Source organism: Cryptotermes secundus, unplaced genomic scaffold (genome assembly GCF_002891405.2).
Source record: "Cryptotermes secundus unplaced genomic scaffold, Csec_1.0 scaffold1859, whole genome shotgun sequence".
Lineage (NCBI taxonomy): Eukaryota > Metazoa > Arthropoda > Insecta > Blattodea > Kalotermitidae > Cryptotermes > Cryptotermes secundus.
In genome coordinates this window covers 111,348-129,432 of record NW_019734348.1, presented here as the reverse complement: position 1 = coordinate 129,432, position 18,085 = coordinate 111,348, and the positions used below count along the sequence as shown (strand labels likewise).

General features: G+C 37.3%; 2 protein-coding genes across 3 annotated transcripts in view; both read left to right on the top strand.

Moving 5' to 3' along the window:
• The first annotated feature begins 6 nt into the window (after nt 1-6).
• LOC111868722 (meiotic recombination protein DMC1/LIM15 homolog) lies at nt 7-12,141 on the top strand. The gene is made up of 7 exons (XM_023859646.2): nt 7-239; nt 2,287-2,516; nt 4,365-4,532; nt 8,132-8,297; nt 9,240-9,422; nt 11,102-11,211; nt 11,501-12,141. The coding sequence occupies exons 1-7, from the start codon at nt 147-149 to the stop codon at nt 11,568-11,570; spliced, it is 1,020 nt and encodes a 339-aa protein (XP_023715414.1). The 5' UTR covers nt 7-146; the 3' UTR covers nt 11,571-12,141.
• A 1,742-nt stretch (nt 12,142-13,883) lies between these two features.
• Nucleotides 13,884-18,085, top strand: part of LOC111868718 (ethanolamine-phosphate cytidylyltransferase) — a 14,934-nt gene continuing 10,732 nt past the window's right edge. The window contains exons 1-4 of one of the 2 annotated variants that reach the window (XM_023859637.2): nt 13,884-14,130; nt 14,399-14,536; nt 14,953-15,065; nt 16,884-16,950. In XM_023859637.2, coding sequence (XP_023715405.1) covers nt 14,084-14,130; nt 14,399-14,536; nt 14,953-15,065; nt 16,884-16,950 — 365 coding nt within the window. In that variant the 5' untranslated portion in view covers nt 13,884-14,083. The remainder of the gene's footprint in view (nt 14,131-14,398; nt 14,537-14,952; nt 15,066-16,883; nt 16,951-18,085) is intronic. The other variant, XM_023859636.2, reaches the window with a different exon arrangement.

Below are 18,085 nucleotides of genomic sequence, written 5' to 3'. Positions count from 1 at the left end.
CTAAGACCCCAAAGACGTTGTTAGATAAGGTTGTTACTCTTAGTGGACTCTGGCGGCAGAAGTTGTCAGTGAATGTGACGCGGTTGTTCTGAATATATAGCTTTGCCGATATAACGATTACCTAAAAAATACCTGCAAATTACACCATGGGAGACCAAGTTGTTGTAGGAGATATTTACGACGAGGTGGAAGAAGATAGCTTTTTTCAAGATGTTGATATGCTTCAGTCTTATGGAATAGTAAGCTGAATAACTAACTCCACATTGCAAAAAGAAATCTTGAAAAGACAATAGTCACTCAACTTGTCGAGGAATTCCCTACTTTTCATAGAACTTAAAGGCTCGTTGCTATGTTCATTGATCTCTATCCTGAGCTAAAATTAATCTATTCCACACTCTCAAACCTTTTTTCTTCTGGATATGTTTAATATCTCCTCAACTGTGCCTAGGCATCACAAGTGTTATTTTCTTTTCAGGTTTTCCGATTAAACTTTTATGTGCATTTATTACTTCCATAAAAGCTACTTGAACTGTCATCTAACCCTCCATGATATAGTCATCCTTATAATATTTGGTGGAGGATACAAATAATGAAACAATTCTTGTGCAAGTAGTTACTATAGGATTCTGACGATGGTGTATAACACACTGATATGTTGGGATTTTGGACTTTATCCATCGTCCTGGTTTTTATTTGTTATCTTAAAAACCAGGACGATGGATAAAGTCCAAAATCCCAACATATCAATTCTTGTGCAAGTTTGTCCAATCTGAAACACTGTTAATCTGTGCCATTTGCTTAGAGTGTTAGACAAATTCTCACCCTTTTCTGAAACAAAAACTAAAATTATTGTTTTGTATACTTTACTCTAAACTGAATGGTAGGCTGCACCCCTCAAATTTAGTTTGCTCTTAATTTATTTTTAGCATAATTTTGATTTAGTATTGGTATTTCAGTGTGTTTGAACTTTGTAACATATTTTTGAAGGATTTCTTATCTTCATATGATTTTCTTGTACACTGTGGTAAGCAGAAACCAACATATACTTAATTTTCTGCACTCTTAGATATAGTAGGCCAAACTCATTACTAGTATCTAAGAAAGTAGAAAGTGGAGAAGATATTAATTTTCCAGCTAGTTTACTCTTCAGTTTTAATTGATGATATTATGTACCATCATGATATATGTAAAGTACTATAATTTTTTAAAGACAGCTCAGATGGTTAGTAGGTCTTGTACTTAAGTTACTCTCCTATTATTTTCATGAGAAAAGCCATTCAAACTCTCAGATGTGTTAGTCATCTCTCATATCAAGTTTCATATATCCCAATCATGAGTTAGATATTTTATTACAGAGCTATCACAGTCCGTGGGCTATGAAGAATTTCCTGTGTCTTGTATGAAACTGATAGGTCAGTAGGTATTTTTGAGGGAGGGGTGATTTTATATGCTGGATATAAAATAGGAATCACAGCATATACAGTGTGTACCAAATAAAATTAACAATTTTCACTAAGTTATTATACTGTTTCTTCTTGTTATGATATTGTATCTAAATAGTGTACCTCAATTACTCTCCATCTGTCTCAGCTGTGCTCAGAAGGTTGACTATTCTCTCTTACTTAATGTTAATAGTTTTACCTTTAAAAATATTTCCTACCACATTGTACCAGTCACTTTGTTGGGAGTTTGAATTCATTAACACCCCAAAGTGTATCTACACATTCGCACCATATATTTTTACTAAACTGGTTAGATACTAGTAAACATTTAGTTATCCTGTTACAAGTAGAACAATAAGAACTGGTGGTCCCCCACTGCTGAACTGTGAGTAGTGCTTCAGTATGCCCATTCCACCCAGAATACCATCAGAACTTACTTAAAAAATCGTTCATTAGAATCAGTTTTGGACCTTGACCAGTTAAGTTGCTGACCAGTGGTTCGCATCACATTTTGCTGAATAAGTTAGTAAAGCAGTGTTGCTCCAGTCTTGTATCCTGTAGGTGCTTGCTTTGATATTGACCAGGACACCAGCTATCCTTACTGAGGTTTTTCATGATTTTATTCTGTCTCTCCAGGTAAATCCTGGGATATTACCTTGAATAGACCATGACCACTTCCCTCCAAATCCTTTCCAGCTCATTTGCTAATTATTCTACCCTAAGGTGCTGTATAGTCAGAGTTACTGACAATGTCATAGAGTATGCCATATTCTCATTGGCCTATTGAAGGAATTTTGACATGATCTATGGAATTTCTAACAACAATATCCTGTGTTTGTTTCAGAATGTTGCAGACATAAAAAAATTAAAATCTTCTGGTATATGCACCATTAAAGGCATTCAGATGTGTACTCGCAAGAAGTTATGTAATATACGGGGATTTTCAGAAGCCAAAGTAGATAAAATAAAGGAAGCATGTGCTAAAGTTGATACAGGGATCTTCCTTACAGCACTTCAAGTTAGTGATCAACGGAAACAGGTGTTTCGTTTAAGTACTGGCAGCCAGGAACTGGAGTAAGACTTTTAAGATAATGTATAAGTTTGATTATTGTCTCATTAGATTATGGTGGCCTATATCCTGTGGAGAGAGGGGGGAGATAAGAGTATGGAGGAAAAACAAGGCCATGAGTTCAGGAATTATCAGCAGACTGGGAGGTAGTGAGGGTAGAACTATAGATGTGCATAGAATTTACTCTTATATTGTGATAGACTTGTGACTGATCATTATGTCTCTTATTTGTATCTGGACAATTTTGCTTCATAGTTAATGTATGAAGCATGTAACATCTGGTATTCTTATATTCAGTAGAATATATCATGCTTTCAGGGCAACCAAAACAAAATGGCCTTCATGGCACAATAGGACTGTAAATATAAATGCTAGGATTTATCATTTCTTAGACAAAGTAGTAAATCTAGTTTCTGACCTCACACTGATAAGTCATAATATTTCAATTTCTTTTTCAACTTTTAAGAAATTAAAACTTTTGAGGATAAGCTTTGGGCTTTTAATCATTTTACCAAGAGATTATCTTCTACATTTTTGTCTTAATAACATTTACCTCATTATTCAATAGCTGTGAGAATGAACACTATAAGGGCTTTGTTTTTACACTGTCACTTTGTTTATTAATGGTGCTTAATCATTTGCCAATTCTCTCTTATATGTCAGGCATGTCCAACTTCAAACAGGTTGTGATCGACTTTTTAATGTCAAAACTGCCAGTGATCTAGTACCCCTTCCTATTTTCGTAACTCACTTTAAGCAAAAATATTGGTAAAAATAACATGACATATGATGTTTGTTGTAAAAGCAACTAGTATTTTTTTTATTGCTAGTGGGGTGGGACTAAGTCCCTTGTACTGCGGCAACTTCTGGTCTATTGTACTAGCCCCAGATGATGGGTGAGGGTGATTGTGGAGCAAATGGTGGAATAAAGATTGGCAAGGGAAACCAAAGTACTCGGAGAAAACCCGCCCCAGCGCCACTTTGTCCACCACAAATTCCACTTTACCAGACGCGGGATCAAACTTGGGCCGCCACGGTGGAAAGCCAGTGACTAACCGCTTGAGCTATGGCGCGACCAAAGCAACTAGTAACTGGGTCATGTCTCTGATGTCTGTAGATTTATCCAGTTGGAGGGAGAAAGCAAGACAATTGGAAACATTTTTCAGCAACTGTTCAGTTCTGTTTTCACACATCATTTCTATTCGCTGCACAATGGTGTTTCTTGATAATTGAAGATCTTGAATAGTAGCTATGATCTCTTTCTTATTTTATATTACAAGTGAATATACATGCTTTTCATGTATAATTTCCTTATCGGCCTATGAGATCAACCAAAAATCGTCCGGCGATCAACACGTTGGACATGCCTGCTATATGTTATCAGAAATTTTTTATATGCTTTCAGTGTATTTAACGATATTTCTTCAGCTGTACTCAATATATGCATAGTGAGGATAAATAATCTATAAGGAATCCTCAACTAGATATCTAGGCCTGAGTTGTGAATCAAGCTTCGGACTTCTGCATGTGAAGCACATGTGCTAACCACTACATGCTGAAATTATTTTCATCTCTAATGTGACACTATATAGTCCAACAGGAAACACAAACTTTTGGAAGAAACTGCTGGCTTCATCTTATGTCCTGAAGATGGAGGCAACAGGGTCCTCCAAAACAGTGGTAACTTTCAAACAGACTACACGGCGTTACATTCCAGATGTCAGTACTCTTTGTCTTAATTGCTGTGAGAACCTGAAATCTCTCTACAGCACGAATTTTTTAAATGGCAGTACTTCTCCGTAATTGCAGTTCTGAGTGTTGTGCACATTTAATTGTGGAAATTATTTTTACAGCAAGCTTCTTGGAGGTGGCATTGAATCCATGGCTATCACTGAGGTGTTTGGTGAATTCCGCACAGGCAAGACACAGCTATCACACACACTGTGTGTCTCGGCTCAGATGCCTGGAGAAAATGACTATATGGGTGGAAAAGTCATTTTCCTTGATACTGAGCATACTTTGTATCCTTTCCTATTACTGATATCATGTAACAGTGCTGTATTACTGAGTTACCTCAAGTGGTACTGACTGGAATCTTGGCTGGCACATTGACCGTTTGAACTAAGATCTTTGTGGTTCTCAGTCTTCCTGCAGACAAATTCTGATATACTACCTAGAAGTAAATCATTACCACTTCCTCTCCATTATCTTAAGTTTGTCAAATTTGACGATCTTCTCATACTGCCCAACACTAAATAACCTCTCTCCATCAAAGCTGTATCAGCTGCCGTGTTTAATTGTTATTGTTTAGATGAGAGAATGATTAGAGCAGAGTAGGAAGGAGGAAGAAATAAACGGTTTTAATCTATATTAAATACAATTCTGGTGGGTTTTCAGGAAGTGTTGATGGTTAGCATTAGAAACATATCGATATAATTGGTCCACTTTTGGGAAGTTAACATGATTCTCCTTCCTTGCTTATTTTGTATTTCTTATGTGTTTCTCTCCTTTTTAATTTTGAATGTGCCTTATGGATATGTGCTGTGTGCAAGAATGATTATGATCTGTGGTTAAAGTAGGAAAAGATGATTGATAGGCTGTTACATTTATATTTCTTATTCAAGGTTTATTTAACAGACCTGTCAGAGATTAATTAAAATGGGTGGTAGGATTACTTACTGGACACTGCCACCTAAAAGGGCACCTTTTCAAACTGGGACTGACAAATGACCCAACCTGTGAAAGGTGCCTGCAAGAAGACGAATCAGCCACACATATCCATGTGATTGTGAGGCCATAGCTTACTTAAGATTTCGTCATCTGGGTCAGTTTTCATGGAACCAAGTGACTTTTATGACGCCCCCATAAATAAAGTCCTAAATTTCATTAAAAGTTTAGGATTAATAAAGGGTTAATCCAAAGAGGAAGCACAATAGATCATTGAAGGTCACAGTGCAAGGGTTGGATTTTATGGCCCACTCCTCACACACATACACATACATACTACAGACCTGTCAGTAGCTCAGACCATATTGTGCTGAATTACATGACTGTAGTAAATAATGAATTGGAAAAGGTCTGCAAACAAGTGGTCATGACCTAATTTCAAGTACTATTCTCGCATTCTCCTGCAGGAACTAAGGTAAACGATGAAAAACCACAGTCAGGATAGTTAGTTAGTTAGTTAGTTAGTTATTGGAGAGGGTGGATTTCCCCATGCACTGAGACCTGTATTGGTCCATTGTGCTTCCCTCTATGATTTCTACCAGTCTCTATATCCTACCAGTACTGGTGCTTACCATCAGTCCCGCCCAGCGAGACCAGCTCTACTAGCTGAGAGGTATCTATAATGCTTCCCCCCTCTACCAGAGGTATTAGAGACTGCTGTTGGGCAGTAAACGCCCGTTAATTTGGCTCAGTGACCTCCTTTGGAGATATGAGGTTCTTTTACGTGCCGTAAAGCTACAACACGGGACCCACGGCTTAAAGTCCCTCCCGGAGGACTTGTTCCCTGAATTTTTCCGCCCTTAAAAATTCGACGACCTCCGCCGGGTATTTGAACCCGCGTACTATGAGTCATGAGGTGGGAACGTTACCTCTAGACTATGGAGGCCGCTACAGTCATGATAAGTAATAATACAGCTGATATTTGAACCAGACACTGCTAAATGGAAGTCAGAAGACAGGATGTTTAAAAGCCTTTTTAATATTACTGAGGTACCATGAATGAAAATGTAGAGCTGAGAAATTGATTGGAAAACATAACTAAAATATGAGAACACAAGGGACACCTGCACCAAGCCTGTTCTGTCCATCAGAAATTGCACACAGCAAACCTGATAACCAGTCAGAATTTTATGGGACATCAAATAAAGTAGCAACCTGATTAACAAGTCTGTGACATGCATACATTACATGGCACATGACCCCCTGTGGAGAACACCCTATAAACCATTTCAGATAGACAAGTTACACATAAGATTGTCACCTGTGACCATATTATATACCTAAATTAAATTACAGATAACCACTGCAGATGGCATCTGGAAGAGAATTCTTAAATTGTAACATGGCAGTCAATGTAGTAACCAAACATAACTTAAAAAATGCTTAACTTTCTTACTCTGGAACCATTCAAGTGGCATGTGATGGAAGAAGACACCAAATTTGAAACAGGATATGATGTGTTGCCTGGTCATAGCTATCTCACATCTCAGAGAGTACTGATTGATGAGTATGGAACAGTGATAGAATGATGATTATGAGAGGATGGCAATAGGCAGTCACAGAAACATTTGCTCCATTGTCATTTCATCCATCCATAACTTCATATGAAATGACTTCTCATTTATTGTAATTCTGTTAAGATATGCTAATGCTGAAGTTCATAAAGGGCAATTTGTGTGACTTGTAAATGAATTCCGACAGGTGTATGAATAAACAAGGTTAAGCTAACACATGTTTTTAACTTTTAAATGAAGCACTTGCCAAATGCCTCTTCTGCTTCATAATAGGCAGGCACCAGATTAAAATACTGGCTCAGAGCTTAGATATCATAATTGAAACTTTTCATGGTTTTCTTCAGTGTCCTGAGGCAACTGTAAAATAGTGCCTTAATATAGACAATGATGTTTTGTTGCGCATAACATTTGTTATTCACAAATATCTTATCATTTGGTACTGTATAAGTTACATAATTGAAAAGTTTTGTTAAGTAACTGAAGACTCAGGCATCAGTCATTATAAAACATAGAGCTAAATTTTTGTAATTATAATCAACCTGATTCTGTTTATGTACGAGTACAACTATTAATCTTATTACAAGTCCCTGATGGCTGACTTTTGTCCTGTGTGGAGGCAGGCTGGAATATTTCCATCACAGCCCTGCAAGTCGTAGAAAGGTGATGAGTAGGGAACCTAGTGCCTGAGTGTATAACTGGGCCATCCTATAACTGGAGGACATAAATGCAGAGATCTGGTACTCCAAATTGGGAATTGGGCACAAGGCTGACTACCTTGCTCAGTGAAAAAATATACTGTTGTGAAATCCAAAGAAGTGAAAACCAGATGGTCAAAACCACGATTGAATAGACAGGCCTGGCTGTTTGATGATGATGATGATGATGATGATGGTGGTGGTGGTGATGATGATGATGATGATGATGATGATGATGATGATGATGATGATGATGTTGATGATGGATGACTTTTGCAGTCAAAAAATGGGAATTCCAGCAGCACGGTTACTTCGGGCAGGATTTGTATGTTGGCATTTTCTGCAGCATTAATGTACCACTGGCACTGTGAATTGGTCACTTAAGTAGAATTAAGACACGGTATCCCATGAGAAAATTGAGGAAAATGCTTGTATAGAAAAGGTTATTGGGGATGCTTTCTATGATGTAACAGAATCCCTCCCCCCTCTATTCCCAGAATTGTAAAATATCAACCAGAGGCTGAAAATACTTTGGAAGATCCTCATTCAAATGAAAATATTCAGTTCTGTGATAACTGTAACAAGTCACCTGAACCTTCTAACGCAGCGAAGGATGGTGACAAAACACACTACATAAAAGTACTGGGTTTTACTGATTGGTTTTCCATAACTTTTTAACTCTAGTCGTCCAAACCGTCTACGGAGTATTGCAGATAGATTCAATCTTGATCAATCAGCTGTGCTAGACAATGTTCTGTATGCCCGGGCTTATACAAGTGAACATCAGTATGACCTCCTGGACTACGTCGCTGCAAAATTTCATGAAGAGGCAGGTGTCTTCAAATTGCTGGTAAGTTACAAAAATATTATTTATTTCGTACATGTTTTGAAGAATTAACTGTTACTTATTAATCTATATTAAATTTTTCAGAGATTCTGTGTCTGTGAAACTGCTTCTTTATTTCAGTCTGTTGCCCAGTATTTTTCTGGAAAAGTTTTTCAGGACTCATAAGTTTATTTAATTTAATATGCTATCATTTTCATCCCTAAATCATGTCAAACATTTTCAGAAGAGATTCAAGCAGGATCTGTGGACAGATATTGTGTGTATAGTATGAAAATGTGACACAGTTCAGAGAGTTCGGAACAACAATAACAAATCAAAACCTGATGCAGGAAGAAATTAAGAGGAGATTTAACTCGGATAATGCTTGCTACCATTCTGTCCAGAACTTTTGTCTTCTCATCTGCTGTCCGAAAACATAAAAATTAGAATATACAAAACTATAATGATCAAGTCGAGGAGAATGAAGTGGGCAGGGTATGTAGCACAAATAGGGGAAACTACAAATGCGTATAGGATATTGGTGGGAAAGCCAGAAGGAAAGAGACCACCGGCATAGGTGGGTGAACAATATTAAAATGGGTCTTAGAGAGATAGGATGGGATGGTATAGATTGAAGTGATCTGGCTTAGGATAGGGACCAGTGGAGGGCTGTTGTGAACACAGTAATGAACCTTTGGGTTCCATAAAATGCTGGGAAATTCTTTAGTAGCTGCAGAATTGGTGGATCCTCAAGAATGGCTCAGCTCCATGAATAAGTAAGTAAGAATGACCAGTTCAAGAACAACATTATTAATTGTCAGGAAGGACTGAATTAAAAATGTGGAACTATGAATAAGAATACAAATCACAGAGCATGGACCTTTTCAAATACTGACTTCCATAAGAGAAGTGAGATGAAAATTGACATTATCTAAGACATGTACTTGAGGCTACTTGATTTTTCAGATTGTAGATTCAGTGATGGCGCTGTTCCGAGTAGATTTCAGTGGACGAGGAGAGTTGGCGGACAGGCAGCAGAAGCTGGCACAGTTAATGTCTCGACTGCAGAAAATATCAGAGGAATACAATGTAGCAGTATTCATAACAAATCAGATGACTGCTGACCCAGGGGCTACTCTTATGTTCCAGGTTAATTTATTTTATATGAATCTTTAAATTATCAAATGTTTATTTGTCTCATATTCACTTATGAGTCTCTGCTTTCAGAGTTACAACAAAAGATTCAGGGAAGGGATTATTGTATGTTGGTTAAAAGGAATATCATTGTTCCCTTGATTGTGTGAACCTCATTGCTAGGTCTTCTACATCCACTCCTAAGGCTTTACATTCCTTCATTACAATTTTCACCTCAAAAGAATATTCAAGAAGAACTGATATTTCCCCTGGGCATGTCCACAGAGGACTCTGCACCAGGAGGACAGAAAGCAAGCAGAACCTATCAACACAGCCTTTCTACCATATGTACAGAATCTATTCGACCATGTCAGCAAATTAAGGCGCAGTACAACATGAAAACTATATATGTAATACTGCCCAAACTATGGAGCCTTCAGGCTGGTGGGGGACAGCCTGGGTTTAAATGTTCCAGGGCTCTACAAGACTTCAGGCAAATGTGAAGCTATCTTCAGAGTTGAGGCAGGTCATTTGATCGAAGATTACATTAAGGAGCACCAGAGAGATTTTCGGTTTTGTCATCTGGATTGCTCAGCAATGGCAGGAAATTTAATCAACCAGGGACACAAGATACACTTTGAATACACAATGGCATTAAAGAAGCCACCCCACAGCACCAGTAGGGTCGTTTGTGAAGCCACAGAAGTAGTTTGCATCAGAAGTTCAACCAGCTGAGCCCTACAGCAAAAAATGTTATCCATACACGTAAGTAGCCAAGATGATGCCACAACCATACAAATCCTGCAGAAATCATTAGAGCCAGATGCAGTAGTAACAGCTCCCTAAGGAGATTTGTGTTCTCCCCCCAGCCAGAACCAAAGCCTCCCCAAGTTCTCCGCGCAGGCCAGTCTCCCACAGACAATACACCATTCCCCGCTTTCCCTTCTTCTTATTCCCATCACAACTTACCCTCAATAAATGAGAATTATTGTGCAACCTTCCAAACTTCAGGTGAGTTGAGTTCTATTCTAGGTCATCATTTTCAGCATTGAAATTTAATGTACTATTCAACTGTTCACTTACTGTATTGGTTGAACTGCATTGTAAATACATGTGCTCCAATATTTTACACAATTTTCACACTGGATTTTCTCACAGTTAACTCCATGCAGTTAAGATTCTGTTACTAACTGCTCTGTCCTTGGTCTTTAACCATAAATTTGAATTAAAAGAAATTAAAAACAAACTTCACTGGGCAGCTTAAACTGATGTTGACAACGACAATGAGGATGATGATGATGATGATGATGATGATGATGATGATGTGAAGACAGCACTGAAACAATTGCTGAAATAGCAGGAACCTGGGACAGAAAAAGTCATAATTCAGCATTTTAAGGGTCTCCACTGAGTCATACTTTTATACTATTATTTATATCACTATTTCTATCTACCTGAGTGCCCTTCACACAAGGACAGCACTTAGGGAAAATTAAGAAGAATGGAGAAGGCTTTGTCATAAAAAAAAAAGAACATTGGTGGATGATGTTGATGATGAATGTAATTCTGTACTCTATTCATCTACCTTCACATAATTTTTTTTCCAATGACCACACTAGCATATTTGTTAGGTACCTGTGCTTCAGAGTAGTGAAATTTGTATAGAATTTATCATCTGTATTAATTTGTTTCAGGCTGATCCAAAAAAGCCTATTGGAGGCAATATTTTAGCTCATGCTTCTACCACTCGAGTTTCTTTAAGGAAGGGAAGAGGTGAGACAAGAATTGCTAAAATATATGACAGGTTAGTTTTCTTTACATGAGAATAATTGTATATATAAATAAAAGTAGGATTTTGTAAATCTTACATTATTATTGTTATTGTTGTTGTTGTTGTTATTATTATTGTCATTATTGTTGTTATTAATATTGTTGTTGTTGTTGTTATAGAAAACAACTCAGTAATCCTGAATCCCTGAAATTTTCTTTGTATAATATATTTATGTAACATTTTTTTATTCATTTTCATTAAAGAATTCATTACTGTTAATGGTTTTTTAAGAATTAGAAATATGTTTTCTTTGTTACTGCAGCCCAGACTTGCCTGAGAGTGAAGCTACATTTGCTATAACAGCGGGTGGAATTGCTGATGCAAAGGACTGAATTAATGTAACTGGTTCAAAAGTGTTGCAGACTATTTGCAGGTTTAGATTTAATTTCAATGACGAATTGCATTTATAACAACAGATTCAATTACTGTTTGTCTTTTTAGTCATGACTACTGGTGTGCACATAAGACTATAGGAATGTAGAGAGATGTGGTATGTCTGAACAAAGAACTGAAAAAGAGAACTGTGATGCATAGCAGGGAAATATGTTGACACTCTCACTGCCTCTGCTTGGCTAAACCACACAGCCCTTTGATACCTACTCTCTCTCAGTGAACTAGATCAGATCTACTCTGTGTTCAGGTGACATTGGCCATGCCTAAAATTGATACTATACTCTGTCTGCAAAGACCTTAGTTGGAGTCACAATTCTATCTGTAGTTATTATCCATATGCTAACAAATTAATGCTAGTAACTTCATATTTTCTTGAAGACCATGTAACTCTTACAAAACTGCGTTACACTTGAGTTTTTGTTGTATAATCCATAATACATATATTTTTCACTGAGCTTTTATGTAACATGATATAATTGTAAAGTAAAACTGCTTTCCAATAATTTGAAGTGTAATATTTATGGATATGAATAAACAAATATATAACAGTAATGGTTATTTATTAGTTTATATTTCAGATCTTATGTTAGTGGTTAATGATTTTATATGTGTGTACAGTCTTGAAGGTGCAGCTTCTTGTTGTGCTCATAGGCAGTTTGTGTGCTACATTGTCAGACTTTTATAAATGTCACTTCTACAACATGTTTTGAACCAATATGGTCTTCTTGCAATTGAGGATTATTTTCTGTGTGCTGTGGCTTTGTGCGCTGTCTATGGGTGGTGGGTGATTGTCCATGTCAAGAAGTAGCACCTTTGAGAGTGCACACATAAATCAGATCTTCATTACTCATAGTGTTTTAATTTCAATGCAAAATCATGCAAGAATTTTATTGTACTTGGCATCTAAGACCTATAAATACAAATACATGTTTGGGACCTATGTTCACTACTTTCTCTTAACATTATATAATGTCAGAACTTGGAATCACCTTTAGAAGCTTAGGTACTTGGTGGGATGGTGATGCTGTACTTGGCAGAGCAGTTGCCAATAGCTGTACTCAAACCTTAGGTACAGCAGACGTAGATGAGCAAATGTAGATGACTTATCAGATAGCACACTTGAGAGCTCTGGCTAGTGTTTCAAAATCTCCACTTGATGAAACCATAGTCGATGTTGAGTGAAGAACCTGTTACAGGCCGTGTTGACGAATTTAATCGCCATGTATGTCCACAAAAAATATGTACAACTAATATTATATATATATTAATATTAATCAATACTTGTTCGTATGGTATATATGGTAATGTTATGGACACAAGCTTGGAATTTCCGGAAGCAGATTTTGGTACATGTTTATTATCAAGATCAATCAAGATCACTAGAGGTGGACAAACTTAATTCATAACAGAGGCAAATTGTGAATCATTTAAACAATTCTGTATAAGTTTGCATATATAGACCATATGTATACTGAAGGATGTTTTTACATTAAAAGTTAAAAGAGATCATAATATAATACTTTCTCTGAAATGCATATTTTAATGACTAAAGTTTGTGTTTTATTCAGTTAAATAGCAACATGTGTATGCAATTTTCAGTACTCAGTATATTTGTGATTTGAGGTTTCCCGATACATTATTGCAGTAGATATGTAAGTACAAAATCTATAGTGTTCCTGTGTTTGTTATCATGATGCAACTATATAAGGGACTTGAAACGAAAGCAAGAAAGTGGTAACATAGAATAAAAATTACAATATGAAACTCTTCTTCACATATGAAGAAAAGTGAGCAATGTTTGAAACATTGTATGGATGTGTCAAACAATGAACGATTCTGAATAGCAATAACCCAACCTACACTATGTGTAGGAGATCCAACCAAGCAACTGTAGATAAACTTTGTGTTGGAGTCCTAGTGATGTGCCCGAATTAAGTGCTGATTGACTATGTGTATGGATTTATTGCAAGGCTATTCATTAGACAGTAATGGCCTTGTAGAAGTACGCTTACAGTGCAATCTTGTGATTGAAGTATTATGCTAGTATGTTTGAATTTCCGACAGTCGCCCGAATACCGGAAGTAAGTAGGAAATAAATGTATTACCATATTAATGTCATGTGACTATTCATGTCTTGAACTGGCGGTTACACACCGCTAGTTCTCTAGTTCTCTAGTGCACCTTCACTAGATGGCAGCACCTAACTTACCCGTAGGCCGGCTGCAGGAGTTACTGATTTTCGTTATTCAAGTTATCATCGTTCGCACTTGTAGTCCGTATAGTTGGAAACCCTGGTTGTTTTCAAAGGCAGTGGAAAGAGCCACGAATTGAGCCAGCTAATTGCGGTGTCTGCGGTTATGTGACGAGTTAATTGCATGACCTGAGGATTTGGAGGCGTGATGTGAATGGGTTGTAGTGGTTGCGAGTAGGGGACGTAAATGTATTTACCGAAATGTCTGAAGATAAGAGCAGAACAGTTCGTGTCTGGTGTGATGGGTGGTAGGCCTATTGTATTATTATTTTTCGATATATTTTGGAGGTGTTCAGAGAAGTGTATTTTGTATATGTAATAATTTTATTTAGCGGAGTGTAAATGGTCCAACATGGAGCAGAACGTTGTTGGGTGTAACAGACATTAAATTCTACAGTTTTAATTAAAGAACTGTAATTGCTTGTCAGAGTTGTGATGTCGATTCAATAGATCGTATTTGGAGAACGAATAATAATAATTGCATCATACTCATGATTTTTTTTTATAAAATTTCAGCTATGATATGGTCCATTTTGGACATGCAAATTCATTACGACAAGCAAAAGCTCTCGGAGATTACCTCATTGTTGGAATCCACAATGACAATGAAATAACTAAACATAAGGGACCCCCAGTATTTACAGAAGAAGAAAGGTATTTACAATTGGCTGCTTTAATGTTACAGCATTGACTATATTATTTACAATTTTTATATTCGTCAAATATAATTATATTTTACTCTGTGAACAAACATTGTTGTGAAACAGGTAGAAAATCTATACTGAAGTTATTTAGAAATTAAAATCTACGATAATGTCTAGGAAAAAGGCAGGATAAAGATACAGGATAAATTGATGACTGAGTCAGTTTCATAACTATTAGGAGAAAGCTTTAGGAGTCAGATAAGAATGCTGCCGTTGTGTAATGAAGTTTTGTAGTAAATGTAAAGATTTGTGTAACTAAATTACATTGAGGATGATGGTGATGATGAACATAATTACTAAAAAAGGAAAAAAGAACAAGAGTGTTAATATTGGAGAGAAATTGCTAGTCATGTTTAATTTTTTTAGATACAAAATGGTACGTGGCATCAAGTGGGTTGATGAAGTGGTGGAGGGAGTTCCATATGTCACAAGCCTAGAAACACTGGATAAATATCATTGTGACTTCTGTGTTCATGGAGGTGAGCATACTCTGTGGTATAACACATGATATTGTAATCAAAATGTCATAGTTTTCATTTGTTTCTATTGCAGTCCAATAGGAACTACTTTATGAAACACATTTGAACTATGAATTTAACTTATTTACCAGCTAGCCAGACTGAGATTTCTAATGGTTTTCCTCAGTTACCTTCAGTACATCCAAGACGTTCTGAGAACACTGTCTCAAATAGGGCTGGACCATTCCTGAGCAATCTTTTATGATCACGTATACATAATTATCCATCGCTTATGGTGCTAAATAACTCTGCAGTTGATGCTGCTTTATTATGCATTCCTTGCCCAGTAAAGTTAATCCATAATGGTGTGGCCATGTCCATTTCTGTATCTGCATGTTATGTGACATTGACATCTCCAGAATTGGTCAACATATTCAATGAAGATTTGGTGTTTGGATTTGCATAAAAAATGTTGGGTAAATGGGTCTGAATAAATGAAACAGTCAAACATAATTCATACTTCACATCAAGATTCAGTAGAAAGGTAAAGCTATCCCTGTAACAGGTCATGAAGGTCCGTAGGGCTGTGAAACGTTGAGGGCCCCACATTCTCTAGACAAACAGCTCACAAATGGCAGTAAGGTCGTCAGCCTTGCACACAAGCCGCCCTTTAGCCCGCAGGAAGATTCCTGGTACTCATTTCTGTTAGAGGCTGAGTCACTCCCAGTGCTACAGTGCGGCTGGTAGGATTAGATAAATTGAAAATAATCCACCTCATCAGGACTTGAACCTGCAACCTTCTGGCTTGTAGTATAGTGCCTCAACCAACTACACTACTGCGTGGCCCTGTCAAGATTCAGTACAACTTAATTTTTAGAAAAGAACAGGTAATCATATATAGTGTAAGCACATGACAGAAATACAGATCTCATTCAGACCTACAATTTTTGTTTCAAATATTTTTTTGCATATTGTTTATGTATAGAAATGCAGATTTTATCTTCAAAGTTTCTCCCTAGTTCCTACCCCAATCTGACATAGAGAACATCCAAAGATACTGTGAAATATGTTACCTGTACACCTGATATTAGTTGATTGCCTGCTGACAGGAAGAGGTTCACACAACAGTGACCTACATTTATAGGTTATAATAATTATTTTCTGTAGGATGCAAGAGTTTGAACGGAGCCTGATGCTTCTGGGATATAATGGCATATAGTCTGTTGAAAGTTGACTGATGTTTTGGAGAAATGTGTTGCGTCCATCTTCAGGGTTAAAGAATAAGCCAAGCATGAAGCAGCTAGCAGGCAGAGCCAGTTTTGAACGATACTAGCTGCCTTCTTCTTGCTGGTTTCTTGCTTGGCTCACTCGAACCAGAATGTGGAGGCAGTACGTTACTCCGAAACATTGAGACTTCTCTGAACTGCACAGCATCACAACCCAGAAGACCGTACTCTTTAGAAATGAATACTTTGTTTGAAGTATTAATTTTTTATAGGTTTGTGTTCATAGAGGCAGCCAGGGTAGCTCAGTCAGTGTAGAGATGTGCTACGGGCTTCGCAGCTCAGGTTAAGGGATTAATTTTGATACTTGTTTTGCTATTGTATTCCAAATGGGGATTAATTTCTTGGTGCAGATAACAGTAGACTGAAGTAAGATTATGTTCCCTTTCTGCTCCTAACTTACTGAAACATAATGCATAAATGATATAGACTAGTTTTGCATGCATTAGAATATTGTCAATGAAAGAATGAAGCAGTAAGAACAGTTTTATTCTCTCACTAATTTTTTCTGTTCAGAAATGTGAAATGACTATTAGTTTTCCTTCCTATCTTTCAGATGACATCACAATGACAGCAGATGGTGTTGACACTTATCATCTAGTTAAAGCTGCAGGCAGATACAAGTATGTTACTTTGTGTAATTTAAGAGATAGAAGGTAAGGTAAATTTTTCCCTGTGCTTATTTAATTAAGCACTATGCCATGAAAAATAGATGGAGGTGAGTGGTCAGTTTCATACCCCTGCTGCTTTATAACCAGGGAAAGAGCTCCTGGCACCCATTGGATAGGAGACTGGGTGGTCATCTGCACCAGTCTGGACGCTATGGAGAAGAGAAAAATCTCTCACCCGTGCTGAGAATTGCACTCCAGCTGTCCAGCCTGTAGCCCATCACTGTACTGACTCAAGTATCCAGGCTTTGTTATTTACAAATAATATTTTATTTTACTGTCCCTGTTGCCTAGTGGTCAGAGGTCCAGGTTTGATTCCCGGCGCTACCAGATTTTCTGAGATGTAGTGGGTCTGGAACAGGGACCACTCAGCTTTGTGAGGATAATTGAGGAGCTATTTCAAGGAAATAGCAGCTCCAGTCTAGAAAACCGAAATTAACGGCGGGGGGATTTGTTGCTCTGACCGCGCAACACCCTCTGTTCACTAAAGTTGGCACTAAAGGTCGCGGGTTCAAATCCTGATGAGGTCATTGGATTTTTTTCAATTGACCTAATCCTTCCAGCCGCACTAGGCCCTAGGGTTTACTCAGCCTCTAACAGAAATGAGTACCAGGAATTAATTAACCGTTCAGCATGGTTTGACATGTATGTTTCGTCAAGGTATTTAAATCATCTGCGGGGGTTCGACGTCTATGTTTCGTCCAGCTGCACACCTATGTTATAACGCCCATAATAATTGATGGTTTTGCTGTAGATTGTTAGATTTTTCGCTGGCCTGTTGTCAGAAGTTCTATATATAATGGGACACGAGTTTAGCTGCGTTAAGTCATCATTAAATATGCCTGTCTTGCAGCAAAATCCTGTTGCTCTTGGAAGAGATTTCCTCATTCAAACCGTTATGGATGGCGTGTTTTCTTTCCTATGAAGTTATAAACAGCAGAGAGTGATATGTGCTGTGTTTATAATATCATATTGCCCTGAGCTGGCCACACTAACACACTCAATTGGAATTCTTAGAAGAGGGATGTCCAAATTTTATTCTTGCAAGATCGATTGATTTCGCACAGTACATAGCAGCCAGTTCTTAGAA

Bases quoted from the DNA above. Each gene is read 5' to 3' on its own strand.
- LOC111868722 (XM_023859646.2), top strand. From the start codon at position 147: ATGGGAGACCAAGTTGTTGTAGGAGATATTTACGACGAGGTGGAAGAA. The intron at 2,517-4,364 runs GTAAGACTTTTA...TTATTTTTACAG, and splicing joins ACTGGCAGCCAGGAACTGGA to CAAGCTTCTTGGAGGTGGCA. The intron at 4,533-8,131 runs GTATCCTTTCCT...TTTTAACTCTAG, and splicing joins CTTGATACTGAGCATACTTT to TCGTCCAAACCGTCTACGGA.